Below are 26,306 nucleotides of genomic sequence, written 5' to 3'. Positions count from 1 at the left end.
GATGTGTCTGTCACTCAGATTGGTCTAATAAAAAGAGCTGGTAAAAAGCAAGCCTAAGCTATTGGCCAAACTTTCATAATTAATAATAAGCCTCTGTGTAGTGATTTGGGAGCTGAATGGTTTGATAGAAAAAGATTCACTACAGAGCATCCATTCCTTTAAATGAAAAAGATGGTACAAACTTCATAGAAACATGAAGATGTTGGCCTAGGATGCTAGTTTAGTTGATAAAGTACTTGCTTTGCAAGCCTGAGACCTGAGTTTGATCTGCTAGAAACTATGTACAAAAGAAAAAAGCCAGATGTTTGTAATCCCAGCACTAGGGAGTCAGGGAGAGATAGATTCCCCAGGAATGCTGGCTCGTTGGCTAGCATGTTTGGCAATAAGAGACCCTATCTCAAAAAAAGGTGGCCATCATCTTAGAAATAACAGTTGAAGCTGTTCTTTGGTATGTGTGGGGGCAGGCACATGTGCAAGTGAGTACACACATACATATGCATACACACACACACACACACACACACACACTGACATAAACACACAGGCATGCACATACACACATACAAACACTGACACACAGACATGCATGCACACACACAAATACCGACATACACACATAGGCATGCATGCAGATAGACACTAACACATATACACACACATATTGACATATACACACAAATGTTGACATACACAGGCACGCCTACACACACACAAACACTGAGAAACCCACCCAGGCATGCATGCATATACATACAGGCAGTAAATTAGAAGAGAAATAATTTTTTTTGAGGTAGTAAGTAGCAGTAACAAGACACAGATTCTCAGAGTTTACTGTTCTCCTTTGTTTTCAATGATCAAAATACCCCTCCTGATAGCACTATTAGATCTGCTATACCCCTCCTGATACTTTTATTAGATCTGCAATAATTCTCCTGATAGCACTTTTAGATCTGAATACTCATTTAATTCTTTCACACTTTTCAAAGGCAAGATCAGATGGGATCAAATCCATATGACAGGTAAGAAAACCGAGGGTCAGGAAAGCTGCAAGCCCTGTCATTTGCTAAGGGATTTCAAAGGTGCACTCATCTTTACTTAGCAGCCAGGAAAGCAATCTGCCACAGGATAGGGAAGTTGTAGTAAGCATTTAGGCTACAATTCTAATTCAGTTTGGTTGAGTCCAAATTCTTGTCTATTTTCCATGGTGTTGTACTGCCGATTTCACAGCTCCTGTCTCCATGTTAGAGAGCTATTAGGACTGAAATCTCACGCTACTCTCAAGGAGAGAAAGAGAAAGCATTTCTCAGCCCACTGTGGGGCTGGGGAGGGGCGTATCTTTGGATGTTAGTGAGCTCTCTCTTTCCAGGTCCAGCCCACCGCCACTGTGGTCCAAAGGCTTCCTTGGCTTTCCTGTGCATGCATATCCATTCCCAGAAGGGACCATGTGTTCTCAATCAGTAATTCACCATGGAATAGAACCATTAACTCATATAGACTTGGTTTTCAAGTTTAGGGCTAAGTCTTACTTGTGGACCGTGTTTGCATATCTTATTTCCCATTTATGTGAAGACAAAGTTGATTGGCAAGCTTTATAAGAGGCAAGGAGGCATTTCCCCCACTTCTAGCATCCTCATTTGATGCTAAGCTGTTGCAGATTCCAAACCGAGCAGGCAACAACAGTCCTCACACTGTTAGAATGGCATGCTTCAGAGGGCTTAGAGGCTTGTCCACAGAGTGTCCTCAAACACTGCCCCTTACATGCCTGAACACTCATCCTAACCCCCTCCTCTTTCCTCTGGGAGCTTTCCTTTTGGTCATTGTGATAATGGCATATTTCTCTGTTTGAACTCCAGTGAAACTGACAGCCTCCTGTGTAATTTTCATTCTTCTCAAGTGTTGCCCACATAGTTACTCACTGTTCTTAACCCATGCTTAAGCCCTGAACGAGTATCAGTTGTTTCTTAATTATTTTTAATGATCATATGGAAGCTATTGCTAACAAAATTGTTCATGTTGAAATCTCTGGTTTTGAAATCATTTTCTTATCAGACCCATTTTAAGAGCCTGCCATGTTAGATTTATCTTCTCTTATCCCAAATCTTCGCCAGGATAGAACAGTTAATTTTCATTATATGTTTATAAAACGTTTATCTTTCTCATTTTGCATATTAGATTGGCAAAGATAAGAGCTAAAAACAAGAAAATAAACTCTCACTTGGGTTCCAGCAACAAACTAACTTCTAAATAATATGCATGCAAGGCTCCTCCTACTCCCATACTAAATCTTATCCCATCAAGTTTCTTAAAATCCTAGCCAGATATTCTTTCTTTTCCTTCAAAATATAATCATGCACTATCTGCTCCAGTGCTAAAATCTCCTTTGCTTAATAGGAAGAGAGGCAGCAACTGCTAAAGTGCTGAGCATCTGCAAGGAGAGAGCAGGAGGAGCCCAGCTTTAGTTCTCTTTGTCACAGTGGCTCGGGAAAGATCTGAGAAAAGCTCAAGTGTTTGGCTTTCCTTCCTCCCTTCTCTGCCCCATTGCTCCAGGTACTTCCACAATTTACAGAATCTCAGTCTGGCTTACTGCCGAAAGTTCACGGACAAAGGCTTACAGTACCTGAACTTGGGGAATGGATGCCACAAGCTCATCTATCTGGACCTTTCCGGCTGCACCCAGGTTTGCCTGTTGCTCTCTCAGTCTTCTCTATCTTGCAGCGGGCGGGCACGTCCTCGTCCTCCCGAGAGCCAGCTGCATCCAGCCCTCATGTTGCACCAATACTGTGCATAGAGCGCAGCACACTCTGCTGAGGTTTTAAATTACATGGCCACAGCTGCCTAAATTTTCTTCAGGATTGCTACTATAGGCGCCTGGCTTCTGTCCACAGGCGTGTCACATCAACAAACAGACAGAGCTCATTGGATGATGAAACAGACCACTTCTGAGCACAGTGAGAGGGCAGAGTCCAAATCTCCAAAACTTTATAGAGCTACTAAGATACAAACAAATGAGGTGGGGTCCGTAGGAAATTCCTGACGAGTCACTTAGGTCCCCATGGGCCTTTCTGGGGGTAAAATGCTACAAGCAAGAAATGTGAGAAAGGAAAGCCCCCACAACAAAGGTTGTACATGTTTAAAACTGCATTGCACTCATGTGCTAAATACCATGAAGATTCAAGGTCTGTGTGAGAAAATGCTTTAAGATGAAGGAACTGGGATTAAGGAAGTTGGGCAGGAAGCCAGGTAAAGCTGCAGAGGACTGGGCATGGCCTGCAGAAGCATTTATTGCCTCATCCATATTTTCCATAGATTCAAGCTATACTTTTTATAAATGATTTCCATCCATGTCTCTCTGTGTGTTTTGATATTGATGTCCTACTATGTTCTTTGTAATACAACATGGGTGAGAGCTATCTAAAATGAGTCACAGCTAGCTGTAGTTGCCACTTATTGGCCTGCTTTGTATTAGACCAGACTTACCCCTCAAGCAGTGGATTGCTTGTGTGGGTTTTGTGCCCATTTCCCAAGGTTCCATCCAGGTGGTTGAATAAATTGGCTGGTATCACCATCTGATAGAAACCTATGGTGTAGATCAAGTGACAGACACCTTGAAGTAGGGGCTGAGGGTCACCGAATGCATAGAACTGTCACACAGACATGCTGCTGCCTGGACATGGTTTCTTAGTGTTCCAGCTGGGAGAAGAGGAGTGAGGATTCGGCCAAGGTTGGTAATGTGGAGAATGGATACCTTCTTGAAACTGGCCTGTAATGTGCATCAGCTGTGACCAGGTCTTAAGATGGAGTCACCCTTGTCTTCCTCAGTTTGCCTAAACTTCAGGTAGCTTCTTGACCCTGGCCTTCTGATGTATCTTCTTTTAGAACACTTATTCAGAAAACCTGGAATTGTAGAAACTGTACATTTTTCTCTTCCTCCTCTAAGATGAAAAGCTAAAAAAAATGTGATAGTTTTACAACCTAGAAAGGTCTTCCTTCAGGATCTGGGAGCTGTCCTTTTGACATAATCACATCAAAGAAGATAGTGTTTCATCTCCCAGTTTCTGAGGGAATGCAGAACCCTCACTTAGATGATTACCAATTAGGAAATACAGACACTCCTATATCAAAGGAAAGTATTTCCAAATACAGAGATAACTTCATGTGCTCGACAAATTCTATCAGCCAAACTCCCCTAATTATAAATCCTCTATGACTTTTCTAGATGCTCATTCTGAATCTTAACCACCACAATGGGCCATACCCACTCATTCTTCTTAGTTTCCATGTGGGTGTATATTGTAGCCACAACACAAAATAACATAACACACTCATGTACACACACACTCATGCACACACACACTCATACACTCATCTATATGGTCATGTACATACACATTCATGCACACACTCATGCACACACACACATTCTATGAGCAGTTGTCTTCAGTTACAGTAGAATCTAGGTAAGAAGTTTAAATCTGTGTTCTACTGCCAAACATACCTAGTCTCTCATTGAAAATTGAGCCACGGTTTAAAATTGTGGAGAGTTTACATACATCAACACCTGGATTTAAAAATAAGTAAGCACAGTGTAAGGCTAGAGCCATCTGAGTGGGGGTGCACACTGGTATGGCAGCGGGAAGTTAGAGCTGAGTCAGCCTTCTCCCTTTGAGATGGGGCATATTCTCATCCTTAGTTTGCAACCTTTTTCTGTTTGATGATGTCCTGAGTGTCTGCCTTTACACATACATTGACACCTGTAACTCATTGACTGTTTGGCTTCGACTTCTATATAAATTTGGTTTGGATGTGTAAGAATAAAGCTCTTGGGTTGGGGAGAAAGCTCAGTCACAAAGCCTTGCACCTGTGCTGACCAGAGTTCAATTCCCAGAACCAACATCTTTTAAAAAGCCAGGAGTGTTGGTGTGCTTCCCTTGTAATCCCCTACCACTTGGAGGCAGAGAGCATCTCTAGCTTGCTGGGCAGCCTGTGATCAGCCTCCAAGGTGAGCAGCAGGCAAGTAATCTAAACAAATGAAGCAGCTGGCTGTTGAGGACAACTCAAGGTTGACCTCTTGCTTCCACACACACACGTGTACACATGAACACAAATGCACAACACACACACACACGAACATGCATACATGCGTACACATGAACACAAATGCACAACTCACACACATACACACAAGATTGAAACTCTCCTCTTAATTTTATTTTGTAAATCACAAACTGCAAGTGTTTGTTTCTTCTGTTTATCCCTTCTCCATTTTATTTGTTTGAGAATCCAAAAGATTTAATTCTTGATGCCAGGACACTAGGAACTGAGCCATTTGAACCCGAGTCTGGGTAGAGCACTGGGAGAAAGGAAGGGGTCACCCCCTAAGCACAGATCTCAACTGGAGTAACAATGTAGCTTTGCAAAGAACCCTGCAAACTTGCTGTTTGTTCACCCCTCTGGGGTGGGTCTGCCTAGCTGCCTCCTTCACTGAATTTAAAACAAGGAATCATAATGATTTCCCCATTAGAAAGAGGTTCTGGTTTTGGCTTAGAGTTTCAAGTGCTGTGATAAAACACCATGATCAAAAGCAACTTGGGGAGGAAAGGGTTTGCCTTAGCTTACAGACCCACAGCACAGTCCATCACTGAGGAACCCGGAGGCAGGAGCTGATGCAGAGGCCATGGGGGGACACTGTTTACTGGCTTGTTGCTCGTGGCTTGCTCACCCTGCTTTCTTATACACCCAGGACCACCACCTCAGGGATGACACCACCCATTGTGTCCTCCCCCATCAATCACCAAATTAAGAAAATGCCCCACATGCTTGCCAACAGTTCAGCCTTATGGAAGCATTTTCTCAGTTATGGCCCTCTTTCCTCAGATAACTCTAGCTTGTGCCAAATTAATAAGAACACCAACCAGGACAGACTTGGAAACTAGAATATGTCTCCTATGCTTAGAAATTGTCTCTAAGAAGTTATATGTAAATATATACCAAGAAGAAATATCCTAATAAGACAAAGAGTGGTTTTTGATGGTGTTTGCCAAGTGTCTGCTGTATGCCAGACATGGTGAAGGGCAGAGTGGCATGCTTTTCTTTCAGGAACTTGGGATGGACATAAAGTATGGCAAGGTTGAAGCTTAAATGTGGTCACTACTTCCCAAAAAAGGTATTGAGAAAGAATTTTAGCCAAACATGTCAATAAAAAATCAAACAAATAAATAATGGAAAGCTGTAGTGCAGAGTGAAAATTAATTCCATAAGTTTTAGGAGTATTCTTCATTCTTTGTGGGTTGGAGAAGCAGTTGAGGTACATTAAGGCATTAAGTGCTCTTTTTTTGTTTTTTGTTTTTGTTTTTGTTTTGTTTTGTTTTTGAGACAGGGTTTCTTTGTGTAACCCAGCTATCATGGAGCAACCACTCTTGTAATGAGTAGCAGGGCTGTTCATGCACCTGCTGCTGCCTTCCTTTCTTAGTTTTTTCTCTAAAATTCTCCCTTCACAACCAGTGCTCTCTTTGATTAACTAGGGCAAATCTCTAGCCTTACCTTTTCATGAAGTCATAATTTTTAAGTTAGAAAAAGTTTTTACTTCTAATTATTACTAAAAGTGTGTGTGTGTGTGTATGTGTGTTGTGAGATGTGGGGGGGGGTGTACACATGCCACAGTATGTGTATAGAGGATAATTTGGTGGAGTCAGTTCCCCCTTTGTACAATGTGTGTCCCAGTGTTTGAACTCAGGTTGCCAGGTTTGCATGCTATGCACCATAACTGGATGAACCACTTCACTCAAAGAAGCTTTTTTAATTAGCTGTATAAAAAATTGAAAGTATATAAAGAATAAATATTTTTAAACTATTTGAAATTTTACCACTCAAATAACAAAACCTACCAGCATCTTGTAGCAAAGCTCTCTGGTATTCTTTCCACACATGTCTACATGCCTTTAAATTAAAATATGTGGTATAGAGACATGCCTTTCATCAGTACCCTATACAGTGCACAGCTTTATTCTTCATTAAATATTTAACTTCAGTAGTTACCTAGGGTTCTGTTTTACTTTTTATTTATTTACTTAACCACTCATCACTAGCCTGTCAAAATTTTTAACTATAAAGCCTGTGGTGAAATTCTTTATGGTCATGTCTTTACATATGTCATAAGCATTTAGAAATGTAACAGTTAGTGAAAGGATGTAGTTATTTTTAAGACCATCCATAGTTGTTAGCTTGTTCTTAACTATCATCATGCATTTATTATTGTCATAAATATACACAATTTTTTGTCTGTTTGTCATTTAACATGGTACTTTGTGTTTTTAATTTTATTTTCTTTATTATTTTAAGGTTAAAAGTGTTCACCCCCAAAACATAGCTCTTATCTCAAAGGGACCAAGAAATCATTTATTCTGAAGCCAGATATTAGTGATTCCATGGTCCAACGCAGAATCAATTTTGTGATGTTTATACAATGATAGCACAACCCAGCGCTTCTCCCAGCGCTGTCAGAAACCTGAGTTGGCAGCTACAGCACGACAGAGAACTCAGCTCTGGGCCAGTCTCAGCCTGTTGATGGTGGAAAGTGGGATTTTCTTAGATTAATACAACTGTGAAGCTTTTATCTGTTTATGAGGATGTTAGGTCTGACACAGTGGTGGGCAGGGGATGGCTCTTTGGGAAGCTAAAGACAGCCAAGTGAGATTGTGACAGGCTTCTCTGCTCCATTCCAACCTGTCCATCACTGAAATTCTAGTCAACTAGCCTTTGTCCAAGTGTCTGTCCAAGAATTCTCACTCACAAATGCTGTACAGTGCCATAATAGGCACTTAAGTATTTGTTGAATGACACTGACTATTTTAAGCTGCCCTTATCAAAGCTCTGACCAAATTAATTTTATTTTGAGCCTGAATGCATGGTTTCCTTTTGATAAAAGAATAAGATCTTTTTTAAATGAAAAGATTACAAGGCTGAAGAGAAAAGTTGTGACCCTTCATAGACCTCTGCAAATGCTCACCTTCCACCACTCGCCTAAATTTGCTTTGAATGTATTTGTAACTGCCACTGTTTGGATTTAACATGTCCCCATGGGCTCATGTGCTTGAGTTCTTAGTACCCAGCTGTTGGCCGTTGTTTGGAAGGTTGTGGGATCTTTGGGAGGTAGGACCTAAATGGAGGAAGTGGGTCTCTGAGTGTGAGGAGGAGTGGGCCCAGCTGTGTGCATCCCATATTTATTTCCCCATAACATGAGCAAGCATATTCCAGTGCCACAGAGTGGCCTGCCACCTCACCTTCCCCACCAGGATGGACTAGATGTCCTCAGACTGCAACCCCCCTGAACCTTTCCTCCGCTGGGTTGCTTCTCCCTAGGCATTTGGTCACAGACACCAAGAAGAGGAGCACTGAAGTGACAGTCCACAGATTGGTTCCTAACACCCACAAGCTGGGTTGCATCTGCTTCTTGCTTTGCCAGTGCTGGGACGTGGCCTGCACTCATTAAATAGAGTACCTTCTCTAATGGGTGTATGTGTGTGTGTGTGAGTGTGTGTATGAGAGAGAGAGAGAATGTATGTGTGCATGTGTGTTTGTGCAATGTCTGTGTACTGTGTACAAGTGTGCATTCGTGGTGCATGTATGTGTCTGTTTATGTGTGTGTGTGCATATACATGTATGTGCATGTATATGTGTGCACACATACAAATGCACACATTTCTGTTGAGTGTCTAAGCTAGAACCAAAGGCTGACTCATCTGGTATGCATATGCTTAGCCTTAACAGATATTGTTAATGTTCTGAATTGGTCAGGCCAATCCCAGTGACTTTTTTGTCCTAGAAAAGCCAGAGATGTCATTTCTACAGGGAAGCTGAGGCTATGGGTTCCTTAGCTCCCCTCTATGCTTACCCGTGCCATTTGTTTCCATAATAACACTATCACCCCTGTCATTATTTACATAGTAACATATCATTAAGTGTCTTGAGGGATGGAAGAGAGTGGGTTCCTTAAGTAGTCCTTGGTTTTTAGACTCTGGCAGGAAATACTTCAGTTTTTTCTTTCCACCCTTGGTAAGGAGGTTTCATGCATCCCTTGTCTTTTCAGGGACTCATATCAAACTGCCAGAAATCAGTAAGAAATTCATATTTCTGACTATTCTCATTAAAAGGAACTAAGAAGATGAGTTTCAAATGTTGTTTCCTCTGTACCTTTGTGCAGTGAAGAAAAGAAACACCCATGGGAAAAACATAAGCAAGGATTTTATTTTTATTTCATATTAGATTTATTTTCCTTTATTTAATCCCATTGCTCACTTTCTGGCAACTGCCCTCATCTGGCTGTGCATGGCCCTCTCCTGTGACTTATGCCCTTCACTCCACTGTCACCCTCCCTCCAAGCAACTTCCCAGCATCATCTGTTTCCTCCAATCTCCATGTGCTTGTGTTTTCTTATGGTGTGGCTCCATGCATGCTCATTTAATTCTTGGAAATGGTATTGTGCTGTTGAGCCTATGAAATGCGGGGGTGGTGTACACATGCCTGTGTGTGTATGTGTGTGTTGTGAGATGTGGGGGTGCAGATATCTCTAGTTATTTAGGCTGAGAATGCTGGTCATTGTTACAGTCTGAATTAGGTGACCAGCAAATACATATATCGAAGTTCCAACCACAAGCACCCTAGACAATGCCTTATCTGGGAATAATACCACTACAAATATAATTAAAATAAAGTCATCAGGGTGGGCCCTGATCTAGTATGACTGGTGTCTTTATAGGTACCAGCACACATACCGGAAGAACACCAGTAGGATGAAGAGAGTGAAAGGGAAAGAACTGGGGTAGATCCTGGAGTAGATCAGTGAAGACAACCTCAGAAGGGCTCAGCCCTGCAGATACTTGGCTCAAACTTTAGCCTTTAGAATTGGGCAAGCAGGTGTTGTATTTGTAATTCGGCTGTTTGTACTGTTTCATTATGGTAGACCTACCAAACTGAGATGATACCCTTGAGCCTGTTCCCCGTGACTGTCAAGTCCAGTCCACTAACCACACAAAATCTACCCGGCCTCTGGCTGCCACTACCATGTTTGTAAGGGCCTGTCCCATTTCTCCCCTGGGTCTTAGTGTTGTTTCTCCTGAGTTGGTCTCCCTATTTTCACACCTCCCCACCTTCTATATGGTTGTCCTCAACCTTTTAAAAAACCAAGCCAGTGTCCTTCCTCTGCTTCTTACCGGCTCAGTAAGAGGAAGCCTTGGAAGAGTCTGAAGGCCTGTGAGATCGCCTTGTCCTCCAGTTGCCTCTCTGACATCATCTTTCCGAATCTTTCTGACTCTGCATCTTGCCAATTCTCCCCAACAGCACTGGCTTCCTCACTGTTCTCTACAAATGAGCTCTGGGCCCAGGGGTTTTGCCCTGGCTGTTCTCCCTGCCTAGAATGCTGTTTCTGCAGATATCCATATGGCTAACTTCCTCTAAGTCTTTCTCAAATATCCCATAAATGACTAATAAGTGGATAAAATGATTTTTAAAGCACCGGTACCGTGCTTCAAAGAGATCCACTTTAGTTGCTGGTTTGGAGCTCTCTCAGATGTGTTCTCGGTTCTGTCAAAATTTTAAAATGGAAAACATGTATAGATTAGGCATTCTAAAGGACAAAGCTGTCATGTGAGTGGAAAGTGCCAGTTGGGAGGCCTGGGATTCTTGTCTTTTCCTTTATCCTTTAACTGAACAGTATTTCTGCAAGCACTCCCCATCAACACTGTCTGTGGGGACCACTCACCCTACAGGTTCGGAATCTAGAGCTGTACATCACAGAGGTTGTGGTGCTGTGTATGAAGGAGACCAGGCATGGGACAACCGCTGGCAAGCTGGGAAGGAGGGCTGCAGCTGCCAAGCTCAGCTGAAATCCAGCTGCTCTGAAAGAGTGGAGAGGAGTCAAATGAGGAGGGGGAATTTGGACTGGGACTCAAGTTTAGATACAGAGCTGCATCAGTAAATGGGCCAAAGGAGCGCTTGCATGAGATGCGCGTCCTGCACTTCTCCATTCTTTCTTTCTAGCCTTAGTTGCTGCACTGGCCTTCTCTTTCAGCCTCTGCCTAAACACCCTCATACTGCCCTCCACCCACAAGAGGCCCAAGCTTCCCCTTCAAGACAGTTAATCAGAACCTTCTCCAGAGAGCCTTTGTCCCTTTGTCTCCTTTGTCCCATCCCTGCATGGTCTATGGCCTCGTCATGTGGACCTCGACCGTTGTGCCTTCATTATGCATGCTCTTTGTATTCAATAGCCTCACGTGTTCTCTGTGTATTCAATGTTCTGCTTATTCTTCTGGTTTTCTCCCTCCTTCCATCTCTCTGGCAGTAGCGGATTGATGGTGGATGTCCTTCTGGTATGCTGTGAATATGTTTCTCTTATTGGTTGATTAGTAAAGCCATTTTGGCGAATGAACAGGCAGGATATTGCCAGGTAGTAAATATAGGTGGGGCTCCCAAACTAGGAGAATTCTGGGAAGAGGAACACAGAGGAGTTGAGAGAGAGAGAGACAACAAATAGCTGCAGAGCAAGCAAGAGGTCTGGGTATCACCAGTAAGCCAAGACCATGTGGAGATACACAGATTAATAGAAATGGGCTAATAATTAAGAGGGAGCTAACCAATAAGAAGCATAAGCCATCGGCCAAGCAGTTTATACTTTATATAGCCTCTGTGAGTTTGGAACTAAATGGCCTCAGGATCAGGTGGGACAGAATCTTCTTTCTACAGGGGATTTTACCATATTTGGCTGCATACCCACATAATACAACTCATGACACCAAGTAAGTTTTTAAATCAGTATCTGATGAATCAGTGACCAAAACTACAGATAGCTTCCAGGTATGCTAGCTAGGTACTTCAGGCAGAAACTCAGGAGGAGGCCTGGAAGTTAGCTGAACATCCAGTCTGCTAAAAGAAGTCTTCTTGGTGAGGGATAAGGCTGTCTACAAATTTACAGACACAGAAGAGCTTCAGAAATGATGAAATACTAAAGTGAAAGCATTCTTAAAAAATCATATTTCATTTATATCATAAATACACAAAAATAGCATCAATATCCCAGAAATGTTCAAATGAGGCTAAGTAATGGCTTATCAATAGTTCTTGTACTCATATCATGAGAATTCTGTGTGAGGCCATGAAAGCTAAAGAAACACTGTAAGCTGGAAGACTCCACAGCCAATTCAGTTCTCAGCAACCCCAGCCTTTCAGAGAGATAGAAATCATGGAAGGCTTTCCTTACTCCTGTGGTTTGTAGTAGAAGTGAGAGAACCCTCATGGGCATAACCAGGGATAAATATAATGTCTAGTTAGAGTTTCTATTTCTTCAGCATCGCTGTTCATCACTGAAGGTAGTCAGGACAGGAACATAAGCATGGCAGAAACCTGGAGGCAAGAGCTGATACAGAGGACATGGAGGAGTGCTGTTTACTGGCTTGCTCCTTATGGCTTCCTCAGCCTGCTTTCGTATAAAGCCCAGGGGCCAGGGATGACACCATCTACAATGGTCTGAGCCCACCCCACTGATCACTAAGTGAGAAAATGCCTTACAGCTTGATCTTGTAGAGGCTTTTCCTCGGCTGAGGCTCCTTCCTCTGATGACTCTGGCTTGTGTCAAGTTGGTACAAAGCCAGCCGGTACAATAAGAGTGTGATAGGTGTTGCTTAAGCAAAGCAAGCCTGGGAATGGATTTCCATTTGTCTTGTCTCTGTCTCCTTCCCTTCCCTTTTCACTCTCACACTTCCTTTCTCCTTCATCTCCTTGATCTTTCTGTCTCTCCTTCTCTTCTCCATTCTATGTGCCCAGAGCAGTGAGATGGATAAATCGTGCAAACTGAGTCTGGAGACGTGGGACTCTAGTCATCCTCACTACATCGCTAACTGTGTGGCCTTGGGCAATTTACTCATGTTGTGTTTCTTTCTGCTTCAAGGTAACCAGCAAAAGATCGGGGGGGGGGGGGATAATAATGGATTCTGTTTTTAGAAAGACTGAATCTGAGATACTTGTGATATATCTGGCTACAAATGACAAGAATTACCTGAAAATGCAAGCCTGGTCTTGGAATAGAGCTGGGAGCATGGGACTAGATTTGAGTTTAGCCATAAAATTAATTAGGGTATGTGTTCTGTGGCCAAATAAACTGATAGTGAATGAGCAGATTATGTCTCACAACATACTGGCTAATATAGCGTTCAGTTCGGGTTCATAATGCATTTGATTTATTCTATCATTTTATATTCTTTGGAATAATAAACAATGGCCTATTACTTACTTTTCTATTGCTGTGATAAAACATGACCAAGGCAGCTTGTAAATGAAAGGATTTAACTGGACTTATGTTTCAGAGGGTTAGAGTCTATGATGGCAGAGCAAAGGCGTAGCAGAGGGGACCGCTGAGAGCTACATCTCAAACCACAAGTAGGAGGTGGGGGTGGGAGATGCCATGAGACTTTTGAAACATCAAAACCCACCCCTAATGACATACCTCCTCCTAAAGGGCCACATCTCCTGATCCTCCCCAAAGTAATTCCTCCAGTTTGGGATCAAGTATTAAAACAGATGAGCATATAGGGACCATTCTCATCCAACTGTCTACATTCTACTCCCTGGCCCCCATAGGCATATCATTGTGCAAAATGCATTCAGTCCAACTTTGAAAATCCTCACAGTCTTTCAGCCTCATCGGTGTTTAAAAGCTCAAAGTCCAAGCCTCCTCTGAGCCTCAAGGCTATCTCTTCACTGGAAACCCCTATAAAGTAAGTAGGTGAAGTGTACACTTCTAACACACAATGGCACAAACTGTACATTACCATTCCAAAATGGAGGAAGGGAGTGTAGTGTGGAAATACTGGGCCAAAGCAAGACCAAAACCCAGCAGGGCAAAGTCCCAACTCCAAGACCAAAAAGCATGGCATATTCCACGTCTAATGTCAAAGGGCTTAAATGACTCTGCCTGCCCAGCTTTGCTGGTTACACACTCTGGAGCTCTCCTCGGCAGGAACCCCACAGCTTTGGCACCTCTAACATCTTGGGGTCTCCACTGCAATCCAGGCTTCACCTTCTCAGCTTCATGCAGTGCTCAAGGACTCTGTGCATGGACTCCTCTGCCACATGTCCACATGAGAGGCATTCCTTAGCTAAGTCTACAGCCCCTTTACTTGACTATCCTTCATGATTCTAAAGTCAGAGCCATGTGGACAAGACTGCCACATTCAGCTGCCTGCATGTTTGTGGTGGAGCCTGGTACCTTTGAATTAAATTTGCAGCACTTTTTGTCAAGTTTGAAGCTGAGCTGTGTGGAGCTTGCTCTGGGAGTACCTCTCCATTTATTTCATCTTAGATCAGGCCTCACTTGATCTTATTTCTTTTAGCACAAGCCTTGGCTCCAATATTAAATGTACTGGTACTATTTTTCTCTTCAAATTATCTGTTTTGTATTTCTTTCTATTTTTCCTTGTCTTTTTCATTGTAGACCTGTGTAAGAATGATTACTTACAGTGACACTACAGAGTTAATATTAGGTTTGAAATCTCTTTCACCAAAGAAATTAGCCCAAGGGCAGAAAATAGCCACAAGTTTTGATAAAATATCATAATGCATGGTCTCTAACCCAGCTGTTAGTATTATTCCCCTCTGAAACCTCTTAAGCTGAGCCTCCATAGTCCACATTGCTCTTAGCACAACTTTCTCCCAAGAGTCTACTAGTATGGTTCATTGAGATCTTACAGCATTCATATTTTTCTATCCCAAAGTCTTCTACATTTCTCAAAAACAAAACAAAATAATAACAAAGAAAAAAACCACATGACCAGGTGTGTCACAGCAATGTCCCACTCTGTAGTACCAATTTTTGCATTACCTACCTTTGTATTGCTGTGATAAAATACCATGGCCAGGGCATTTTATAAAGGAAAATGTTTAATTGGGCTTATGGTTTCAGGGAGTTATAATCCACAATGGCAGAGCAAAGGCATGGTGACAGGAACAGCCGAGAGCTCATGTCTTCATCCACAGGCAAGAGACAAACACAGGGAACAGTGGGAATGGGGAAAGTGTTTGAAACCCAAACCTATACCCAGTGACACGTTTTATCCAGCAAATCCACAGCTCCCAGTCCTTCCCAAACAGTTCCACCAATTGAGGACAACGTATTCAAACACAATGAGCCTATGGGACTGTTCCCATTCAAATCATCACAGATGGTGACCACTACTTAATTGTGTGGTGTAAATATTCTCAGTTGCCAATGGGAGAGCGCAGGGAAGAGATCTGTGAAGAAGGGTGCATCAGTCCCCCATTATATGACATTGTCATTGTGAAATACAACAGACCTAAGTATCCTTACATACATAGATAATGGTAATGCATGGGAAAGTGACAAGGAGTGGTAAATTTGACGATATACTACCTTTGTATTTAATATACTTTAAATTTATATGCTATAATTCTTTAAATGCCTTTGTCTAACAGTCAGCTTGTAGAACTCCTAAAATGTAAGTCTGAACAATAATGTTTTTATAAAAACAATCAAATTTACCTTGTTTTTGTAAGTGGTGTGAGCCAACTTCACACTACACTGAAATGGATGCACACTGCACTGTGTGAAAGATCACACAGAAAATGTCTAGACAAATGAGAATCCTGATCCATATGATATTGAAGATGGACTCCTAAATGCTAATCTGCCATTTATAAAATTTGAAGTGATACTTGGGTTATAATTTTTTAAAGTTGCCTTTTGGATTTGGAAAGAATCATATGGTCATATGGTCCTAAGTGTCATTTGATAGGGAGGGCTGATTTCTAGAAGAAATGTAAGAAAAAAAAAAAACAAAAACAAAAAACCAAGGTATTGCTTGTCATAGCTCAGCTCTTAGGAGAAATAATTTAACATAGTTCTTACAGAATTACTGCTCAATTGTATTGAAAAATACAGGGGTATGAAAATCTATTTATCTTCTAAATCAAGCAGGTAACACTTAAATGGTACTCATATAATTACTTGTTTCATATAACCATCTTGGCCATAGTGAAAAGGAAACAAAAGAGAAGAGAGCATACTTTTAACATCTAGTGTTTAATATAAGATTCTTTCAGGTAAAGTGTATAAAGGACTTTAAAGTAGATTAGTATGTAGTGAAAATGAAACATCTGGCAACAGTTCTCAATCAGATGAGAGTCTATCACTGAAAAAAGTTTGAAGTTTTACACATTTTGAAAACCATACTTTACTGATGATGAAAGTGCTTTATCACACACAGAGTTCACAAGCTATTCAGAAACTCTATTTTAATCTTTGGACAAGAATAAAGCACAAGGCTTAAAGCTCTAGCTAGAAGCCACTACCTAGCTTAATCAGTGTTGGTGAACCAGGAAGCTCTGGGCGTCTCTGTGCTGTAAGAAGGACCCTCTGTAGATCCCTCAGTCATTCAGGGAAGGGTGCTGTGTTATAACGGGGGTGGGGGTGGGCACTAACAGGACAGTGGCAATTACCTTGGCCACTAGATGAGGGGAAGAACAAGAGACTGTGTGTGTTCAACAACAACAACACAAGTTCAAGATGGGCCAGCCGGCTTCTGGCTGATGGGAGCTCTGAGTCATTGCACAGCAAATGTGACCCTGGCGAGCACGCTTGCCTTCCTGGCATCTGCAGGCTTTCTTCTACTCGTATTCTAATTCTTCACTCACATTAGAAAAATAAAGCCATTAAAAAAAGATTTGGTTATCCAAATATTTTGATAAATGTGGTAATCTTTGACTGGCCATATTGATACTTCCCCATTTTAATTTATATTGTATAACTATTTATTCAGCAATCACGTGGTCTAGGTCTATTAAAAAGCTTTGTTGAGCCATACTCCGTATCAGGCTTCTGTTGCATTGTATAGGAGACACTAATGGCTAAGCATAGCACTAAGTACATAGTACTTGTGTGGGTAAGTACCACAGAAGGCAGGGTGAGAGAGCTGGGGGCTTTGGTGGAATGCAGTGAAGTTGAAGGCTCCATGATGTCTGGGGGGAAATCTCGGCTTTCTTCTCCAATAATTTACTCTAGCTAAGTAATGCTCCTGTGGGGTCACTAAGAGTCTGTGAAAGACATATGGGTCTGACAAAAGCCATTACATTTCTTATTAGTCATTGGCCACAGTGCTGCTAGAATGAGAGAAACAGCTGGAAGTGGTACAGAAACACAGCTTGGACCTCTACTGCAGCTGGCTGGCTGTCACAGGGGGTCTGGCCCACACATACCATCTCTTGTGCGTTGCTGAGCAGACTGATGCACAGACAAGTTATGGGAAAGGTGTGGAAAATGGAAGCTTAGTGAGAGGTAATCATAGTGTGGTCAGTGGACCTCTCCCCAACCATGCTGTTCCATGGTACTCTGCACTCCGGCCTTCATTCTCATGGCTCACAGGCCATGTACATGGTCTGCCCCATTAGCAGCTGGGAAGAACCCCACTATGTCAACACCATAGTGTCTGCTGGGACAGGAACTTGAAGCTCGCTGGTGAGGCCAGTTTCCCTAGCTTCCCAACCAGCAAAGGGTATGGAGGCAAAGGGGAGGCACCACCAAATCCCAGATTCCTACACAGAAGACAGGTTTTAGTTGTGAGGAAGCTGCAGATTTGAACATAGTAAAGTATTTTCTATTTTCTCCTTATTTTACAGAAAACAATTCCAGTTTGGAACTTATACCCCCATTATTTCAGTGAAGAGAATATAACTAATAGTTCCTTGGCCTAAAAGATCCTGGCAGAAATGTTTGAGCCATAAAATATTAGCCAAGCATCTTTTTGGATATTGTAATATAAACTTTGTGGAGAACCAAGTGCCTGGTGCCAGGACAAAGCTAAAACCATATCCTGGTGTGTGTGTGGCATGTGTGTGTGTGTGTGTGGTGTTTGTGTGTGGGGTGTATGGTGTGGGTGGGGTGTGGGGGGGTGGGGTGTGAGAGGGGTGTGTGTGTGGTATGGGTGTGGGTAGGGGGGTTGGAGGTGTTTGTGGGTGGGGTGTGTGTGTAGTGTATGTGTGTGTGTGTGTGTGTGTGGTGTGTGTGTATGGTGTGGGTGGGGTGGGTGGGGTGTGGGGTGTGGGAGGGGTGTGTGTGTGTGGTATGGGTGTGGGTAGGGGGGTTGGAGGTGTTTGTGGGTGGGGTGTGTGTGTAGTGTATGTGTGTGTGTGGTGGGGGGTGGAGGGGTGGGTGGTGTGTGTGGGGTGTGTGTGTGTGTGTGGTGTGTATGGGGTTGTAGGGTATGTGTGTGGGGGTGTGTGGGGGTGTGGGGATGTGTGGAGGTGTAGGGATATAGGAGGTTGAGGGGGTGTTTCCTCCTCACCCCCTTCTCTAGTGATTAACCCTTGGGTGGAAGGCAGCAAGTTTCTGTCTATATTACAAGGGATTCCCTGGCTGGTGCTGTTGCTCTGTTACTTTCTCCCACTTTTGAGAGATCTCATCACAAATGTGTTTCCAAGACAAGATTGTTTACTTGCAAGCTACTCTGCAGCAGCGAGTACTTGAGAGAATAGTGCTGGGAGCTGAGATAAAGGACTCCCAGTGTAAAAAAACAGCAGTTGTGGCCTGTGGGTTGTATACCAGGCTCTTCCACTGACCATCTTCTGAAGAACTCTCATTCACTTACTCCTCTGGCTCATCCAGCCTGTACCAGACACTCCAGCACTGGAGACAGCTGTGAGGAATGCATAGGAACCCTGTCTCTGAAACACCACGCCTTTTTTGTGTTTGCACTGTGAGGAGTTTCAAGGTCCCTCCTCTGGTTCTTGAGTCCTCTGTTTCCTATGGGGATAACTAGTGCCCAGAAGACCAACTAACAAGACTGTGATGGTACGTGACTGGGCACTGTGTGAGCCACACTCCTGTAGACCCAGCCATGTGAGACAGCAGCGCCAGAGAGCCCAGCTTTGCTGACTCCCAAGCCCAGAATCATTCTTTCCCCCTCTGTCCTCTTGTGTAATTTACACATTCATTCATCTCCCCTGGATTTTTTTTTTTTCTGGAAGAAGTCATGAAAAATTCCCCCAGGAATCTTTGGCAACAATACAAAATGCCTCCTTCTTGCTTTAGGGCTTTTCCTCCCCTTTTATCTACTTAGTTTCTTGCCACTGGAGCCAAGGCCAGCACTCCCTCGCTTCCTGCCATGTTTAAGGCAACAGACAGAACCCTCCCCACTCCCCATCCCCCCCACTCCACCTACCTTGGCAGCATCCAGACTGTGCCGCTTTACACATGGGTTACCTTTCCTTGTGTGGGTGAACCTTGGATAGTAAAGTCTGCCTCTGGAGGAAGATCAGGCTTTGCCCTAGCAAACAGAATTCTGCTTAAAGGCCTTTCTTGATTTCTGATTCAATATCATACTATACACTCTTCCTGGCTTTGGTTTATAGATTCCAGAGTAGCCAGCCCTTAGAATGATGTGACCTAATTTCTTTTCCTTTAAAAAAAAACAAGCAAACAACAACAACAAAATTGGACCACTATATTCCAGCCCTGGCTTTCATATAAGTCAATATAGAGATCAGGCTGGCCTTGAACTCACAGAGATCTGCTTGCCTCTTCCTCCTGAGTACTGGGATTAAAGGCACATGCCACTACACCAGGCATGATCTGATTTCTTAAAATAAGTATCTTTCTCTTTAGAGGTAGATTTGGATAGATAGACATCGCCGTAGTTTCTCAGGAGAACTAACACATCTTGGTACTACTCATTTCTCTGACAATTATGTACTTGGGAATGACCTGGAGAGTTTGGAATTTGTCCAGCTCCAGGTTCTAAGTGGATCTATACTTCCAATATGCTTCCAGGAGGTACTGATCTTGCTCCCTGTGCACCAGATTTTTAATAGGAAAGCTTTCTATAGCCAACCATTTGAGCTATTCCATCATCTCAGTTATTTTTCTAAGATAGTTTATTAATTTTATTGTATTCCATGAGTTAGCATTTTAGTTAATCCATTTTAATTACTGATATCTTAGTTTGTCAATTCCTCACTGTTATATAATCTGTAATAAATATAGTACTTGTTTTGGTCATCAGAAGACTACATGGAAGACAGTGAACATACAAAGTTATAATTGCCTAATAATGTTGTAGATATCTCAGTGTTGTAGAATATTGGTTTAAGATGTGTTACATTCATTTATGCTGTGGAATATTTGTTTGGTGATACAAAGATGTGTTGCATTCTTTCATGTTGCATCTGTTTAACTTTGTGAAGTTGTGTTACTTTGTCTGTCTAAAAAACCTAATTGGTTTAATAAAGAGCTGGATGTCCAATAACTAGGTAAGAGAGAGGGAAAGGCATGGCTGGTGGGCCAAGAGAATAAATAGAAGAGACATTAGGAAAGAAGACTGAGGATCAAGAAAAAGAGAGGAAGACACAAGGGGCCAGCCACGGAGTAAGAAGGAAAGAAAGATATACAAAATAAAGATAAAACGCCCAGAGGAAAAACATAATTAAAGAGAAATGGGATAATTAGTTAAGTTAGAAAAGCTGAATAGAAACAAGCCAAGCTAAGCTAAGGCCAAACATTCATAAGTAAAAATAACTCTCCATGTATTTGTTTGGGAGCTGGGTGGCAGGCCCCCAAAGGATAAAAAACAAACACCCAGCTACATCTTAATTTATGTAAAAATACTCTCTGATGTTCACACCATGGCAAGATACCTAGGACCTTTCTGAGAATCCATCATAAATAACTATATCCTTGTAAGTACAGAAATCTTAGCATGGAAGTCTTTCATTAGGATAATTTTTTTCAAGAAGAATTCCTTTTATTAAATATAGTAATTTTTAAAACATTTTTATTTTTAAATTATTTATTTTTATTTTATGTGCAATGGTGTTTTGCCTGCATGTATGTTGGTGAGAGTGTCAAATCTTGGAGTTATAGACAGTTGTGAGCTATCATGTGGGTGTTTGGAAATTGAACCCCAGTTCTTCTGGAAGAACAGCCAGACTCAGCACTCAGAATGGGGTGCTAAAGGATCAGAAGTTCAAAATCACCAGCTATAAAGTAAGTCCAAAGCCACCCTGGGCTCAATGAGAAAGGTTCCTTGGGAAGATTATAAAACATACTCATGCCCAACTCATGGCTTCTACAGCAACTCAGTTCTCTGCATTCAGCCCCTGGGTTCCAGGTTTCCATGCAGTAATGAGTCCTCTTCTGTCCCACCAGCCAGCTCCCAAATAACAACACAGGTACTTATTAAATTGTGAAAACTTGGCCTTATCTTGGGCTTCTCCCATTAGCTCTTTTATCTTAAATTAGTCATTTATTTTAATCTGTGTTCTGTCATGTGGCTCAGTTACCTATAATCTATACCGTATGTCTGACTTATAGTCCCATTGGCATCTCCAGTGTGCCATCTCCTCTTCCTTTCTCTTTCTGGAAGTCCCACATATACCTCCTGCCTAGCTAATGGCCGTTTGGCTTTTTATTACAACAATCACAGCAAATGAGTCTTCACACAGTGTACAAATATCCCACAACACATAGGTTTTGGCATTGCCAAAATTTGCTGCTTAGGAGCATTTATCAAAGAGTGCTCTCTGCATTTATTCATATATTCTATTGTCTGCTCATATAGTAATACCACTTGATTATCTATCTATCTGATGCCATAGGTGGCCTGCCAGAATAGAATTAGTTCAATAACTAATCATAAATTAGCTTATGATATTACATGGTGTTGTAGGTGTATTGCAGAAGCAGGAAAATTTGAAAGACTGCCCTACTCTGTCTTGACAAAGTTCATTAGTCGCTTTTCCTTGCATCTTGTTTGTCCAGTTTAGACAGCATGCATACTGTCAGTAGTTGTTTGCCCAATAGGCCAGTTTTGCCAAGAAGAAAACAAGCTCCAAATGGAGTGATTTTAGTGCTCATCATCCTCTTGGGAGTAGATTGGTGCGGCTAGAAACAGTTGTGTCTCACATCAACAGAATTCTAAATTATTAAAACATTTAAATACCATATTCTGTAGGTCCTTGAAGCGTTTGGAGATTACCTATTTATACAAAATACATCTCTGTGCATTTATAGAACCTAACTAACACAAGTATGGCAAACACAGGTGACTATAGCCTGTAATTCTTAATAACCTATATAGCTTACAGACTAAAGGTTCATATTATAAGGTGGAGTAAGGAAGATGCCATGTAGCCTCTATGGAAGCGAGATGTGGGGTAACAAGCCATGAACCTTGTGGTAAAATATAGAACAATAGAAATGGATTAATTTAACTGTGAGAGCTAGTCAGTAATATGCCTGAACCATTGGCCAGACAAGTATCATTAATATTAAGTCAGAGTGTTTATTTCTGAACTAGCAGGTGGGATGAGAAACCTCCAGCTACACTACAAAATAGACAGATGTTAGCCAATAAAACAGGATCCTGGAGTCCATACGTTTATGGCCAATTGATTTTTTAAAGAAGTATTTTTATTTAAAAAAGTATGTGTGTGAGTGTTATGTGTCTGTGTGAGTATATGCCATGTATGTGCCAAACTTCCTAACCTATACAGGCTTCTGTTATTGGAGGTGGTGGCCAGTCCTGGTGTCTGAGTGATTGGTAGGGCTCAGTGAAGGGGCCAAGTTTCTGGACCCTGAAGACCAGGGTAACACCCCAAAACACAGATTCGTGTCCCTTTCTACTACCATGGACAGAGCTGCCTCCATCAAAGCAGTGTTGCCTACTGCTTCGGTGAGGACCAGCCACCAGCTGAAAGTGGGGCCACACAGTGGGAGCACTAATGAGGGAGTAAAGGAAAAGACAAACACGCTCTCCTGATCGCTCCTGATGGTTTCCTTCTGGCCTGTTCTTTATTCTGTGTTGTTATTTTTTTCTTTACATCTTTCCTGGAGTTGTCTCTCTCTCATTCTTGTTGTTTTCCTTCTGACTTTATTTTTTCCCTTATAGCTTATATATTCCAGTAGAGTCTTACAAGCAATATAAAAATCAAAATGTGGTTATGTTGTCTTTTTCAAGTGAATGATTATAATGAATACATGTTTCCCATTCCCCTTTCATGATTAAAAGGAGTCATCCCCAGAACCCACAAACATTCACATCTAAGTAACTTGTTACAGATTAACAAGTGTGAGCAAGCAAGTTATTTTTTTCTCAGCCAGTTCTTTTGTTGTAAGGATGCATATTGCAGTTACAAAGAAGGAATCAATCACTTTACTAATTGAAAGGTAAGCTTATAAGGAATATTAAAAGAATCATAAACCTAAACTTTTATATATGAAAAATAATCAGCTCTACTTTAAATCTTTAGGGTGCATACCCACTCATCAATAGGGTTTTGTTGTTGTTTTAGGTTTTTCAAGACAGGGTTTCTCTGTAGTGCTTTGGAGTCTGTCCTGGAACTCACTCTGTAGACCAGGCTAGCCTCTAACAGAGATTCACCTGCCTCTGTTTCTGCCTCCTGAGTGCTGGGATTAAAGAGGTGTGCCACCCCTGTCCTGCTTATTTTAATTTTTTTTTATTTATGCATGACTTTTGCCTCCATGTCCTTACAGCACCTATGGCCATTTGGAGGTCAGAACAAGGCATGGGATTCCCTGGAACTGGGGTTGCAGATGGTTGTGAGCTGCCATGGGGTGCTGAGAATAGAACCCAGGCCCCTGCCAGGGCAGCTGGTGATTTCAACCACTGACCCATCTCTCTACCTCCTACTTGAAAACTTGAAAAGATAGGATGTGAGTGTTGACAAAGAAAAACTGCAACCTTCCAAATAGAGTAGTAGAAAATAGAGTGCTGGTGAGAATGTACAATTAATAAATGGGACCTCCTGAAATGCAGAAGCTTCTGTAAGGCAGAGGACACAGTCAACAAGACAAAACAGAATGGGAAAAGATCTTCACCAACCCCACATCTGACAGAGGGCTGATCTCCAAAATATACAAAGAACTCAAGCTAGTTACCAAAACACCAAATAATCCAATTAAAAAGTGGGGTACAGAACTAAATAGAGAATTCTCAATGGAGGAACCTAAAATGACTGGAAGACACTTAAGAAAGTGCTCAACATCCTTAGGCATCTGGGAAATGCAAATCAAAATAACTCTGAGATACCATCTTAAACCTGTCAGAATGGCTAAAATCAAAAACACCAATGCTAGTTTTTGCTGGAGAGGATATGGAGAAAGGGGAACACTCCTCCACTGCTAGTGGGGATGCAAACTTGTGTGGCCATTTTAGAAATCAGTATGGCAGTTTCTCAGGAAAATGGGAATCAGTCTACCACAAGATTCAGCAATTCCACTCTTAGGCATATACCCAAAGGATGCACATTCATACAACAAGGATATCTGTTTAACTATGTTCATAGCAGCATGATTTGTAATAGCCAGAACCTGGAAGCAACCTAGCTGCCCCTCAACCAAAGAATGAATGGAGAAAATGTGGTACATTTACACTATGGAGTACTACTCACAGAAAAAAACAAACAACAAACAAACAAACAAAGAAAAAATGAAATCTTGAAGTTTGCAGGCAAATAGATGGAACTAGAAGAAACCATACTGAGTGAGGTAACCCAGACCAGAAAGAAAAACATTGTATGTACTCACTCATAAGTGGATACTAGACATAGAGCTAAGGATAATTAGCCTACAATCAACACCTCCAGAAAAACTAGGAAACAAGAAGGACCCTAAGAGAGATATGCATGCCCCCCCAGAGAAGAGAAAAGGGAAAAGAGGAGCTCCTGAGCAAATTGGGGGCAAAAGGGGATGGAGGTAGGAAACAGAGGAGAATATGAGGAATCAGAAAGACTGAGTCAGGGGAAGAATAGAGGAGAGCAAGAAAAGAGATACCATAATAGAAGGATCTGTTACAGGTTTAAAGAGAAATCTGGCACTAGAGAAATGTTCAGTGATCTACAAGGATGACCCCAACTAAGAATCTAAGAATAGTGGAAAGGCTACCTTAAATGCCCTTACCCTATAATGAGATTGATAACTACCTTAAATGCCATCCTAGAGCATCCATCCAGTAGCTGATGGAAGCAGAAGCAGACACCCACAGCTAAGCACTGAGCTGAATTCCTGGAATCCAGTTGTAGTGAGGGAGAAGGGATGAGCAAAGGGGTCAAGACCAGGCTGGAGAAACCCACAGAAACAGCTGACCTGAACAAGGGGGAGCTCAGGTGTAAAGCTGGGGAACCAGTGTTGGACCAAACCAAGCCCTGTGAATGTGGGTGACAGTTGGGAGGCCTGGGAAGTCTATGGAATAGTGCACAAATGGATTTTGGGAGCTCATTCCACGTGGATGGATACTCTCAATCTAGATACATCGGGGGCCTAGGCCCTCCCCCAAAAGATGTGGCAGACTTTGATAATCCCCCATGGAAGGCCTCACATTCCCTGGGGGAGTGAATGGGGTGTGAGATGGGAGGGTTGGTGGTGGGCATGAGAGGATGGAAGGGAGAGGGAACTGGGATTGATATGTAAAATAAGATTGTTTCTAAATTAAATAAATATTTTTAAAAAAGACTCCAACCTCAGGAGTTAGCTCTGTGTGCTGGCAGGTGAGCTCTGGGTTGGATCCAGATTGTTCAGCTGGCAGCAAGCACTGTCACTCACTGAGCCGTCTCTCTGGCACATGGTTTTAGCTTTAAAACATGCACAAATCCCATGGCTACATTTGGTGATCCCTTCCTTGCATTTTACGAGTGGCCCCATGGATTAATTTTCCCATGCATTTCACCTTCTTAATTCAGATCTCAGTGCAAGGCTTCAGGAACATTGCAAACAGCTGCACAGGGATCATGCACTTGACCATCAACGACATGCCAACCCTGACTGACAACTGTGTAAAAGTAGGTAGTGAGAATGAGCCTTTCCTTTATTTATATGAGTACACTTACAATGGCCAGAATGATTGAGAAATGTGAATTGGCTTTTTATTTGAGTTGATTAGTAAGTAGGAAGTCATTTCGCGTACACACACGCATGCACCTTAAAAACATTTGAGGGGTCAGAGACATCACTCATTGGTTAAGAGCAGTGGCTGTTCTTTCAGAGGACATGGGTTCAATTCCCAGCATGCACATGGTTGCTCCCAACTGTCTGTAACTCCAGTTTCAAGGGGACCCAACACCCTCACACAAATACACATGCAGGTAAAACACCAATGCCCATAAAAAACACAAATAATCAAACAAAACCCGTTTGAATGCTTAAATTCTTTATGCTATAGCCAAAGCACAATTGTAATTCTTCCAACTAAGTATGACCCAGACCCAGCTCTGCTTGGCTTAAATCTGATCCCCCCCCC

The 26,306-nt window shown here is 42.1% G+C and overlaps 2 protein-coding genes and 1 non-coding gene across 3 annotated transcripts in view; 2 read left to right on the top strand and 1 right to left on the bottom strand.

The window, feature by feature from the left end:
• Positions 1-2,732, bottom strand: part of Lrrc17 (leucine rich repeat containing 17) — a 35,219-nt gene extending 32,487 nt beyond the window's left edge. The window contains exon 1 of the mRNA XM_051174811.1: positions 2,618-2,732. The gene's annotated coding sequence lies outside the window, so the exon portion shown is untranslated. The remainder of the gene's footprint in view (positions 1-2,617) is intronic.
• Fbxl13 (F-box and leucine rich repeat protein 13) overlaps positions 1-26,306 on the top strand; it is a 202,378-nt gene that overhangs the window by 130,978 nt on the left and 45,094 nt on the right. Inside the window, exons 12-13 of the mRNA XM_051174812.1 lie at positions 2,548-2,677; positions 25,750-25,848. Of these exons, the coding sequence (XP_051030769.1) occupies positions 2,548-2,677; positions 25,750-25,848 (229 nt within the window). The remainder of the gene's footprint in view (positions 1-2,547; positions 2,678-25,749; positions 25,849-26,306) is intronic.
• On the top strand, positions 22,505-22,591 carry LOC127214416 (small nucleolar RNA SNORD86). Its single transcript, XR_007833834.1, has one exon. It is a non-coding gene; the product is annotated as a small nucleolar RNA SNORD86 (small nucleolar RNA).

The sequence above is a fragment of the Phodopus roborovskii genome, unplaced genomic scaffold (genome assembly GCF_943737965.1).
Source record: "Phodopus roborovskii unplaced genomic scaffold, PHOROB, whole genome shotgun sequence".
NCBI lineage: Eukaryota > Metazoa > Chordata > Mammalia > Rodentia > Cricetidae > Phodopus > Phodopus roborovskii.
Note: the sequence above shows the minus strand (reverse complement) of the source record. Positions and strands in the feature narration are given on the sequence as shown.